This window comes from Camelus dromedarius, chromosome 16 (genome assembly GCF_036321535.1).
Source record: "Camelus dromedarius isolate mCamDro1 chromosome 16, mCamDro1.pat, whole genome shotgun sequence".
Lineage (NCBI taxonomy): Eukaryota > Metazoa > Chordata > Mammalia > Artiodactyla > Camelidae > Camelus > Camelus dromedarius.
In genome coordinates this window covers 29990640-30002863 of record NC_087451.1, presented here as the reverse complement: position 1 = coordinate 30002863, position 12224 = coordinate 29990640, and the positions used below count along the sequence as shown (strand labels likewise).

Sequence of the window (12224 nt, the reverse complement as noted above, 5' to 3'; positions counted from 1 at the left end):
GATGCTCCCGTAGAAGCATCTCCCACAAGCACCCAGGACGGGGACGCCTAGAGATCAGCCTCCGTAAGAAACAGGCAGGGTCTGCAGCAGGAGAGTCAGAATTACTCATGACAGCCCCAGAGGGGAAGCAACTCAGGTGTCCGTGGATGGATGGATGAACACGGTGGGGTCCATTCATACCATGGAATATCTGTTTTTCTGCCTTAAAAAGGAAGGAAATTCTGGCTCCTGCTACAACACAGAGGGACCTTGAGGACATTATGTTGACTGAAATCAGCCCGTCACAAAAGGACAAACGCTGTAGGAGTCCACTCACACAAGGTCCCCAGAGGAGTCAGATTCATAGAGACAGAAAGTAGGGTGGTGGCTGCCCGGGGCTGGGGGAGGGGAAGGGAGAGTCAGCATTTAAAGCGGACAGAGTTTCCGTCTGGAAAGACAGAAGAGTTCTGGAGACAGATGCTGGTTCTGGCCGCACAACAACGTGACCGTGCTTAATGCCGCTGAACTGGATGGTTAAAACAGGAAATTCTGTGTTGGGATGTTATGCCCCCAAAACAGGAATAAGAAACTTGAAACGGAGAACCTAAAAGAGACCCCCAAATAAATACGCCACAGGCTTGGATGGGGGAGACTTACTACTGAAAAGAGTGAGTACACTTCAAAGTAACCCCTACGTTTTTCAGAGCTCCTTTCATGTTACTAGAAGGATTTAGAAAAATAATTTGAAAAAACAATTGCATGGTCATTCTGGGAGAATAAAGGGAAACTAGTTTAAAAAAAGGTAGCATGTTACAGAGCAGTAAAAATAGCTTGCTACTTAAAAAAATGCCAATTTACATGTGTAAATTGTAAATATACATTAAAACGACCGTCAGTGTCATTCAAGTATTAACGTAAAATTTCAGGGGTTTGGTGATTTGTTTATCTATAACGTCTATTTTACAGACAGGACCTACTTCCGGGCCCTTGGCTTCGCTGTAGCCAGTCATTGCTGGTAGACAGAGGAAAACCAAGCCAAGATGTAGCGGTGAGTCTCAGGGAGGAAGGTAGAAGGGGTGAGGTGGAGGCTTTGGGATGGGCTGTGCAGTGTCCCAGCCCGCGTCCCAGGCTGCGGGAACACAGCGGGAGGTCTGCCCCCGCTCTCCCTCCATCTGAGGGCTGCTCCTCGCCCCTCCCGGTTCAGCAGTGGCTGGAAGTCAGGGAGGCCACCTGAGCTGCCAAGACCACGAGCTGGCCCCTCACTGAGCTTACAGCGTTTCTCCAGAGGGTCCAGCTCAGCTCTCTGGACTACTACTCAGGCCCCGAGGAACAGTCTCACAGAAAGAAAAAGAGCCCTCACTGGCCTGTGACTCGGGTCATGGTCCATCTCTCCCTTCTTATTGTACTGCCCGGTGCCAGACTTTGTGGGGTCACCGGGGCTCCTGTGGGACCCCCGCCCCACCCATCACCCCTTGGCAATCCCTGTTGTCTTTAAACCACCCTCCACTTTATCCCAGAACGTCACCGGGTCCTGCCCCTCCCCTGCTCAAACATCCTTGACAGTATCTTGTTTTCTTGGGACCAAGTCCAGGATTTTCCATGACGCACATTGATGCCCCTTGAGGTTGGATCCTGCCCCTTTTCCTGCCTCATCTCTGACCTCTACAGGGAGGCCCACAGCTTAGGATATGACTTTATAACAACATTATACCATCGGGAACACAAGTGTTATACCAAGAACATATGCGCCTCCTTAACATCTTACTGACGCTATTATTAGAACAACAATAGCACAGCTTGTAACTGTTCAGGAGTCCGCCTCCCCTGATAGGATGCAAGGTCCTGTAGCCCTGTTTATTGCTGTCCTGACTTCCGAATCCACAGAAGCTGCTTAATAAGTGGTAACAAATGCAAAGCCAGTTTGCTGTGGGTGTAGGAGTAGTGAATTGTGATGAAACAGATCACAGAGTGGCCGCAGCTAATGCCCATGGATAAACTAACCACAGCCACGGCTGGCCCCAAAGTGAGGTATCGGGAACAAAATCCTCACAAGGACAGAGTACGATGCAATCCTGAAAATAAAGCCATGCAGCTGAGCTAACAGAGCAGAACCTTTTCAGTGGAAGAAACTCAGTACAACTCTACAGCTCCAGATGCAAGGATTCCAACTACACCGAGTGTCCTTGAGGAGTCGGGGTGAACCCACTAGGTGGGCTCAGCTGACAACCGGTAAGACCCACCACACACCGGCTTGGTGCAGGAGGCAGTGTTTGGGAGAACCCTCCCCCGGAGATGCCAGGGCACCGCCGGGCTCTGGCTGAGATCCAGACCATCCCGCTAAGGCCATCTGGCCAGGGGCTGCCTCGGAGCCACATTCGGTAGGGAGGGTCCCTCCACCCTGCCCCACCCTCCCCCCATCTGGCATCGTCCTGGTGGCAGAAACAGCCCCCGCACCAAAGCAGAGAGGCGAGCCGTGTCACGTGGTCAAATCAACTTCAGCTCCAATCTGAGGCACTGCGGTCATACATTCTGCATGAATTGTGTCTGACTAGCACACAGTTCCCTGAGAGAGCAAGTTTTTGGGAAAAGAAATCAATAAAAACCCTGGTGGCCTGTCTTAGGCATGGGAGACCTGTACACTAATGTTTATTTAATACAAAAAGCACCCTTTCCAGAACCCTGAGCAGGTGGTCAGGCAGCTAGTACTGGTTCTGAATTATTTAACCTGGAGAATCCAGAACCACGCGGCAAAATTCGGTGACCACGGGCCTGAACCAAACCCCTCTGCCGCTATTACCTGCGCCGACTCTACAGGCTCCAACCTCTCCGGTGATGGAGACCCGCACTTTCTTTTACCTTCGTCACCCGGCCTCGGGCACTGGTGGAATGCCTCCCCGGCCTTTCCTGTCTAAGATTAAGACCCCGCCGCCGGTGACCATCCCGTTCTCCGTGCTGGACACTCGGCTCTCCCCCACATCCCTTCCCCGGGGGCGGATTACCGAGAGGCGACGTCTCACCTTGAGGTCGGGGATCCCATAGCCCTTTTTGAGGCTGATCTGGAACACGTCCAGCGCGCTGATGTAGGCGGCCAGGCGCGAGAGGCTCTGCTTGCCGCTGCCGCCCACCCCCACCAGCAGGGCGTTCCCCCGCGGGGCCTCCAGGATGCGGTTGATCCTGCAGATGTGAGCCACCGCATCCTCGAACAGCACCTGCGGAGACCGGAGGGCCCGGCGGCGTCGCGCACGCGCACACGCACCTCCCTCCAGGGCGGCGCGCCCGCCCCCGCCCGCACCCGCGAGCCGACGCCGGAGCCCCGCTCACCAGGTTCATGACCGCGTTGACCTCGTTGTAACTGTCCAGGACGTCCATCAGGAGCTTGTTCAGTTGAGCCACGTCGGTCACCGAGAGGTACCTGGGATCGCCGATCCCTTGAGCGAAGTGGCAGTAGATGTTCGGTCTGGCGAATAAGAGCTCCTCACCGAGGTCCTGGACGTGAGGGAGAGGATGCTCCTGCGGTTCCGGCCTGGGCCTCGGCCACACAAATCACCGACAGCAGCCCCAGCACCGCCCCCGCCACCGCCCCGCCCTCGTAGCCTCCAGATGCGCCGCCAAGTCCAGAGGGCCCTGCAGAACGCTGGGTGAAATCCCCTGGTCCCCATCACACTGGGAATGAACCGACAGTCCAGGACCACCATTCTACCCCGGAAACCCAGGACACACGGGCAGACCACGTGGACAGGAGCAGAGCTGTCTCTGCCGCGTGGGTGGAGGGAGGTGGTCACATCCTGCTCTCCCGAAGGCCCCACCCCGTCTCACTCAGGCCACGCCCACGCGGCAGAGTCATCTTGTGGGACCCAACGCGGTCCTCCCCATTCCCATCAGAGCGCCCTTGCAGAGGGCGGGGGTTGCCTTGGGCCCCCAGCACGTTGCCCCAGGGAGCCTTCCTGGCTCTGCAGGACGGGGGAGGGGCGTGGCTTACGTCGAAGAACTTCTTGGTGGAAGCCATGGTGACCCTGAGCAGCGTTGTCTGGTCCTTCTCGTCCACCATCTTGTCGCCGTACACTCGCTCGGCTTCGTGCAGCCAGAGGCGGACGAGGTCCAGTGGGATTTTCAGGATCTCTGCGGAAGAGAATAAGAGGCCCTGCCCCGGACGCAGGAGGGTCAGCATCCTTAGCTGCGTCAAGGAGGCAGGCAGAGCACCACCTGCGTATCAAATTACCCGTCTCCCCGGGGAGGGATCTATCTGTGAGGCTGCGGCACAGGGTCCTCTCAGGGCCAGGGATCCTGCAGGGTGTATCCTGGGCCTGAAACACGAGGGGAGCTCCGCCCTCTAACGGGGTGGACAGCAGAGAAAGGGACAAAAGGGGCTGATCACAGCGGGAAGCCCACGATGGGAGGCCACAGAGCAGGGGCTGCAGGCCTTGGCCCTGCAGCAAGCCCGCCCGTGTGTGGTCCTGGCCATTCGCTAACCGAGTGACCCGCCCATCCAGTGGGTGCTTTTTTCCCAGGCCTCTGTCCTGGGCTCTGGGAACACGGTGATGACAAGAGGGACCATGTGCGGTCGAGTGGGGAGACTAACCAGACAGACAAAATCACAAGGTCATTCCATGTGGTGGTGGGTGCTGCTGCGAATGACATATGTTGGGCAGTGAGGCAGAGTGTATGGGGTGGGAGGGGCCTCTGGAGGGCTCGACATTCGAGCTGACACTTTAAGTGGGAGGAGACAGGTCTGACTTAACCGCGCCAAGCCTTAGACTCCCCAACTGGAGGATGGGGATTTGGAGATTACATGTGGTTTGGAGGAGAAAATGGGGATAGAAGTGGCCCAAACCCAGTTTCTGGCTCAGTCAATACATAAGAGGAAACGTCATCACTGCCACTACCGTCGACACCACCACCATCGCCATCACCATCACTATCATCACTGTCACCGTCAGTATCACCACCACCATCATCACCATGATCACAGTTACCAGCCCACAGGGCACTTTGCTTTCTCTCCTGAGAGTGGCAGAGGAGGAGAGCACCTCTGGACCAGGCCTTGGCCGTCAGCTGGCGTGACACAGAGCTAAAAGAGCAGTAGCAGTACCTGGAAAATATTGGAGAGGTCCCTGAGGTTGAAGACATAGTGAAACTTAATGGCGGTGGGAAGAAACGTTGATGTGACTTTCTGGTGCAGGGCTGTTACAGGAAAAAGACACATCAATTCTCGTGCCCTCTTAATGGCCTCAGGAAGCGGAGAGCTTGAGCTAGTTTCTAAAGCAAATGGACTGTGAGACGGTGACAATTTAAGCGAGAAACCTGCACGGCTGAGGAGGGAGGAAGTTTGCTGCTCTACTGATGTGTCAGTCATTTCTGTGGACCCAATTTCCCCTCCTCTGCCTCCCCCTCCAGCAACTGGATTTCACAGTATCGCCTGCTGAAGCACATCATCGTTTACAAAATATTGATTTAAAAGTATAAATAAAATATTTACCAGGGGAAAGTAGGAAGCCACCACCAGCCCCAGAAGCCCTGGGTTTTCCCAACAGAAGGGGAGGCGAGGCTGGCCAGCTTACCCAGGGCGGAGGCCACCAGCTGGCCACTCATCCTCTGGACCGCCATGGGGACCGAGCGACAGACCAGGTGCTGGGTCAGGATGGTGCTGTAGATGGTCATGAGGGCCTCCTGGCCCGGGAAGCTCACGGCAAATACACAGAAGTGGCGCTGCCGGGAACAACCACAGACCCTTGTCAGGCAGTGGGTGGGGACCAGCGCAGGGCAGGGCTGCCCGCCTGGGGCACAGACTGTCCACGTCGCCTCATGCCTTGCAGGCGTGGTCAGAAGGGACAGTTTCCCTCCTGGTGCCTTGTGTGTGTTAAGACCCCGCTAAACACAGGGCTTACAGGACACTAATGAACTCATCTATAAAACAGAAACAGACTTGCAGACATGGTAAATGATCTTACGGTTAATGGGGGAAAGGGGGTGGGACGGGATAAATTTGGGAGTTTGAGATTTGCAAATGTTAGCCACTATACATAAAAACAGATTTTAAAAAAACCCAAATTTCTTCTGTGTAGCACAAGGAACTATATTCAATATCTTGTAATAGCCTTTAATGAAAAAAAACATGAAAAGAAATATATATATATACACTTATATATGCATGACTGGGACATGATGCCTTACACCAGAAACTGACACTTGGTAACTGACTATACTTCAATAAAAACAAAATATGGCTTATCCCTCTAACAGCCAGATTCACATCACACCCTCAAGAAAAAATTTGGCGGAGGTTAAAGAGCGTCTCAGAGCCTGAGCCTGGGTTTAAATTCCAGATTTCCATCTGCTTAGATGATTCATAGGTAAGGACCTGCCCGCGGGGCGGTGCAGATCCAGTATAGGATATCCTGTTAAATCTGAATTTCACATAGACAACAAGTAATTTTATTTTTTAAGTGCACGTAGGTCCCAAACATGGAAGGTATTTGTTGTTTATCTGAAATTCAGATTTGGCCAGGCATCTGTTTTTTCATTTGGTAAATCTGGCAGCCCTAGGGGGTCACAGGGAGGGCTGGCCTGCCTCTCTATGCCCCTGCCCCCCCGGAATGTTGTGAATGGTTCCTGCCTACCTGAAGCCGGGGGTCGATGGTAAAGGAGCCGGAGGTGGGGTTCATGCACGCCACGTACTGACAGTTGTGGACGTCCTTCAGCGTCAGCTTCTGCCTGTCATACCTGCGCGAGGAAGGCCCGCGGAAAGTCATGCCACCAGCCCCAGGGAGCCACCCCCCAGGTCCTCGCCCATCCCGGTCATGCAATAAATAGCAACTATATGTGAAATGGCCACGTGTACTTTTACTCTCAAGAAAAATCTTGAAATGGGGGCAACAGAGTGGCTCAATGTGTGGGTCTGGGTGTACATTCAAGCACTGGGACTCTGGGGAGGCTGGATGACCTCTCTATGCCTCAGTATTCTTATCTGTGCAATGGGTCATCACAAGGACAAACTGCGCTAGCACGTGAAAACACACTCTGAAGGGCACCTGAAATAGAGCCAGTGCTCCCTAAATGTTTACCACCCCTACCGCTACCGCTGTAGTTATCAAGGTAGTGACGATCAAACAGATGAAGGGTTTCCTTGACGCCAGGGCACCGAGAGAACTCCCAGGGACTCAGATGAGTCCAGAGGCTGCAAGGATCCTGTGCGCCTTTTCACTCGCTCTTTACCCTTTGGGTTTTCCCCACTGTTAGGTGTTTCTTTTTTTTTTTTTTTCCCTTGGGAGCTGGCACCAGTCCTTGTTGATTTGTAGGAATTCTTGTAACACCCCACATATTAATCCACTGCCAGGGTCAGACGTTGTGGCTGTTTAACCCCGTACCGCGTAGGTGTGTTCGTGGTTTCTCTTTGTGAACAACGTTCCTTAAGTTTCACGCAAGTCAAAGGAGCTATTTTTTGGCCGTCTGGTCCAGGCTTTTGAAACCAAGGCTTGACAAGTCTCTCCTGCCCACACACCTTTGCCCAGGCCCCGCTTTTCCACCAACCTCAGTTTCTCCTTTTGCTTGTAGGTCTGCCCTCCACGTGGCGTGCAGCTCGTCCACGTGGGAGGCGGTGTTCTTCCATGCTTGCTGACGGAGCCGCTGGCCCGTCCAGCCTTCCCGGCCCTCCTGGCTCTCCCAGCAGATCCCCCTCGTGGGGGTGTGGGCCGCCCTCACGGTCTTCCTTCCGCTTTCCCTTCTGGCCTCCTACCCTCGCCCTCCCCAGACCCCTCCTGGCCCTGGCCAGCCCACACCACTTGCGCGTCCACAGAGACGTCGCGCTTTCCCAAGGCCCCAGTTCTAGGGCCCCCCCCCGCAAGCCCAGCTCTGCTGCCTCCCCAGGGAGCCAGCCCGCCATGGCTTCATTGCTGTCCTTGCCGGGTTCCTGCAGCCCATGAGCTCTGGGGTCGGCGTCATGTAGCGGGGAAAGGCCAGTGATGGAGTCAGGCGTGCAGGCTTGACCTCCAGCTCGGCCCCTTGTCAGGGCTGTGACCTCCAGCAGGTGACACCCCCCCAACCCCGCGCCCTACTTCTCGGCAGTAAGGATGCTGCACGTATCCACTGACTGACTTCTGATGACATTTCTCAGGTTCCTGTGGTCTCAAAATATCAAGGTTTTGCCAGGCCATCACGGGACCCTACTTTAAAGTGATGCTTGTTTTAACTGCACTGCATGTTCTAATCTTTCCAAACTGTGAATGTAAATGTGCCACTGTCGCCTTTCAATTGTCCTTGGGAGAAAGTGTTCTCTGTCTGGCAGCCCCTGGGTCCTGGGGTCTGGCTGCCCCTGCCCTGGGCATCCTCTCCCTCCAGCTCTCATGTTCCAGCCATGATGGGCTCCTCTGGTCCCTCCATGCACCAAACTCCCTCTGCACATGGCATCTGCTGTGTCCAGAATGCCCACCTTGAAGGTTCCATGGCCAGTCCTGATGCAACTTCCAGCTGCCTCCCGGAGTGTCACTGACCCAGTCGCTGGGCTCCTCTGTGACTGCTCCCTTCATCCAGAAACTGTACCCCCAACCTTCCCCGCTAGATGGACACCTCAGTGGGATTAGGGCCCCTGTCCCCGCTCCACGGATGCTCCAGGCCACAGCCACCAGCCCAGGGCCTGGAAGACGCCCAGGGCATGTTTGTGGAATGGGTGAGGGGAGGAGACCCTGACTCGCCCCCTCCAGGCCTGTGCCCCCATCCCCGTAGTCCTGATTCCCAGCCCTGCACCCTCCCCCAGGTGGCCCCGCCCCGCCCACTGACCAGTGCCCGTGGTCCATGTGCTGCCGGATGAGGGTGTGCGGGGCCACCGTCCCGTACTTGTCCACCTCGGGCATGTTCATGTCGTCGATGAAGTAGATCAGCTTCTTGGTGCCTGGCGGCCCGTAATTCCGCCCGGATTTCTTCTCCAGAGGCTTCTCAAGAATCCCTAGAGATGGGAGTGGGGTGGCCACCAAGGTGTCCGGCGGATCCCAGAGGCTGCAGCCCAAGAAGCAGTAGCCCTGGGCCGCGGAGGACGGGGCGGGGGTTGACTCCATCCAGCTCAGGAGAAAGGAGGGGGTCGTGGGTGTCACAGGTCCAAGGCAGCAGGGGGAGGGCCAGAACTTTGTGCCCCATTGACCTTGGGGCCACTTCAGTCTGCTTATAGAAGAGGAGCTCCCTGTGGGACCTGCCACCCTGGTCCCCCTACTCTGGGGACAGAGACCAGTGGGTGGGGGCATGGGAAGTGGAGAGGCAACTGGCAAGTCCCCCCCGTCTGTGGTAAGAAGGGACAGTGGGGGACATCATGGTGGGGGGCGGGGGCAGCCACGTTGGGCGAGTGGGGTTGGGTGTGTCCAGGCCAGGCTCCGAGGACCCACCCTGGTCCTCAACCTCACCCTGGCCCCGGTCCCCACCTGCACCCCTGCTCCCGGCCCTGGCCTTACTCTGCACCCCAGCTCCCAGCCCCCACCCCACCCTGCACCCCTGCTCCGGCCTCACCCTGCAGCATGGCCGAGGTCGTGTAGAAGTTGAAGGGCACAGCCTGCACTAGGTAGTCATCTGTGCTCAGGCTGTCCAGCTTGTCCCCCATCAACACTGACTTGCCCGTTCCCGCGTTCCCCACTAGCATCACCGGCCATGACTTCTCCATGAGCAGGTCCATGAAGTAGCGGATGCGGATGGTTTCGGTGGTGTGCACCAGAGAGGCCTGGGTGGAGGGGACGGGGGGAAGGGCGGGGGGGATGGGAGGGAGGAGCTGTGACCCCAGGCATACCCAAGCCCCCCATCCCAGCCTGCGACCGACTTGCCCACCTGGACAGTTGGTTAGATCCCCAGTTTTACTCAGAATCACCTGTGAGCGGACACCCTGCTGAATGAGGCCCGCTCCTAAACCGTCACGAACGGTCACCGCCCCACTCCACGCTGCGGTTACCTGCAGCGGGACGTCGGGGTCCAGCTCAAAGGCGGGCACTCTATCCGTCCACGGCAGGAACCTCTTGGTGTCGGGGTCTATGTAGTAGTCAAAGACTGTCCCCTGCGAGGGGAACTTGATCGTCTTAAACTCGTTGATCCACCATTTGCTGAACTCGACCCGATAGTCTACCAGCTGCTCGAAACCAAGATGCACAGAGAGGGCCTGGCTGAGTGGGTGCAGGGGCGGCCTGGTCTGGGCGCGCGCTCCGCGGCGGCCGCTCACCTGGTCCTGGAACATGGCGCCCCCGCAGGCCCAGGAGCAGGCGAAGGCGAAGTAGAGCTCGTACAGCTCCTTGGCAGAGTCGGGCGGCACGTTCTCCTCTGTGAGGAGGCACTCGAGCAGGTACAGGATCATCTGGATGACTGTGATCTCGGGCACCGGTGTGATCCTCTTGAACCCGACGCGGAGCTTGTCCAGGCAGGTGGGCAGGTACTTGTCGAAGAGGATCATCAGGTTGGCCTTTTCTGACTGCACCTTGCGCCTCTCGATCCAGCTGCTCACCACCCTGGGGGAGGTGGGGAGGTATGGGAGGACTGTGGTCTAGCTGTAGGGTGCCGTCAGCCTAGAACAACTGGGAGCCATCTTTGCTCCCCCCAAATGCAGCTAATACTGAGGACGGTAGGACTAGATACAGAAGAGAGGAGGAGAGAAAGGTTTCATACCACCTGCGGAGAGAGGGAGGGGGATGGGAAGGGAAGAAAAGGGAAAGAGGAGGAGCAGGGACACATTATTACATCATCTGGACTCCTGGATCCAGCCATGCCTGAAGCATGTTTTGGTGAAGTGAGCCAACTGACACATTGGTTTGGGAGTCCAAACCAATACAAGTACTCCAGAGGAGCCACACTGGGTTGTCTGGCACATGTACATCTCTGGAGTGGGTCACATAGAGGCGGCCCACCACAGCTATGAGGGCTATGGGTTCTAGATTCCTACTGCTTGGCACGAATGGGCTCTAAGGTGGCCAGCTGTGGCCTTGGGCAAGTTACACACCACCTCTGGGTCTCAGGTTTCTCATCTGCAAATGGGCGTGATGATATAACTCCCATTTCAAGGGACTACCAGGGCTAATATTTTTAAAGCTCAAGGAAAAGAAATAAGCCTCTACTAAAAGCATAAATAAGCAGCCAGCTCTCTCGCGGGCCAATAAGCTCAGTGAGCTGCCATTTCCAGGACGCCAGAGCGTAGGCAGGAAGCCCGGGTTACCCAACGCCGCTCGCGGGCCGTCCGCAGCCCCGGCAGACGCGCCTTTCTGCCAGTGACCTTGTGCTCTGGGAGCCCTGTTTCTCACTGCGCCCCCAGCAGCACAGAGACCCTCTGCCCTGCTGCACTTGGCTGTCCACAGAACAGAGCAAACCTCTGAACGGTCTATGCCTGCAAGCAAGCACGGTGCCCAGCTAGGAACCGAATTCCATGCACAGGCCTTCAGAATGGAGACCAGTCTGCCACTCTACAGAGACTGCTGCGTTTAACTTCCATCTTGAAGGCGTACGTGTCAAAATTTTACATTTTGTCTCGTTGCAGGCATTTAGTGCAGGCAAATGTGCATGCTGGCTTTGACCTGAAAAGCCAGCTCTCTCACTCTCACACACACACACCCTCCCCACCCCGGGGAGCTGGGCGTCCTCCCGGCTCCAGCCCGGCGGGCTCCAGCCCTGCCCGTGGGGGCCCTTGGGCCCTGGAGCCTTGCTCCACTTCGCCGCCTCGGATGTGCTCTGCTACCCTCGCATTGATCGACTGCTGCCATTGCCGTGAGGGGAAGGTCGGGGGCTGCTCTCTCTCTTGGGGGACCCCTGCATTGGCTCTCAGCCTCTTCACTTCTCTCCAGCAGAACCCAGGTCTCCTCCCGGCCCCCAAGGAGCGGCTCACTCCATGGTTATCCTTCTGGAGCCCCGAGAACCACATCTGGCTGAAGGGCGAGTCGCTGGTTCTGCCCCATCCCTGCTTATGTTCCGGCTCTCTCCTCCCCGTCTCCACTGGGTATCCCCACTGCCGGGGCGCCCTTTGACCCCGTCTTCTTTCTGTCCCCCTGCCTCTTAGCAGCTCCCACCCAGGCTTCCTTCCAGTTCTCTTGCCTTGTCTGCTGCCCACCCTGAAAGCTCCCAGACACGTGTAGCAGGCCCCTCAATAGACATGTCCCGCCGCATGAGGGTGCTCTTGGCAGGAAGGGACTGACCCTGGACCAGCCTTCAGGACCAGCTCAGGGGCCAAGAGCGCCCTCACACCTCATACCCCATCCACGAACACCCTCCCCAGCCCCGAGCACAGCCCACCCCAGAAC

The 12224-nt window shown here is 56.6% G+C and overlaps 1 protein-coding gene across 3 annotated transcripts in view; it reads right to left on the bottom strand.

Moving 5' to 3' along the window:
* The window catches only part of DNAH17 (dynein axonemal heavy chain 17), a 104839-nt gene that overhangs the window by 35980 nt on the left and 56635 nt on the right, over positions 1–12224 (bottom strand). For all 3 annotated transcript variants that reach the window (XM_064495447.1, XM_031469216.2, XM_064495448.1), the window contains 10 exons: positions 10166–10448; positions 9902–10075; positions 9469–9676; positions 8752–8917; positions 6597–6699; positions 5538–5685; positions 5069–5160; positions 3959–4120; positions 3301–3465; positions 2997–3188 (listed from right to left, as the gene is read on the bottom strand). In XM_064495447.1, the coding sequence (XP_064351517.1) occupies positions 2997–3188; positions 3301–3465; positions 3959–4120; positions 5069–5160; positions 5538–5685; positions 6597–6699; positions 8752–8917; positions 9469–9676; positions 9902–10075; positions 10166–10448 (1693 nt within the window). The remainder of the gene's footprint in view (positions 1–2996; positions 3189–3300; positions 3466–3958; positions 4121–5068; positions 5161–5537; positions 5686–6596; positions 6700–8751; positions 8918–9468; positions 9677–9901; positions 10076–10165; positions 10449–12224) is intronic.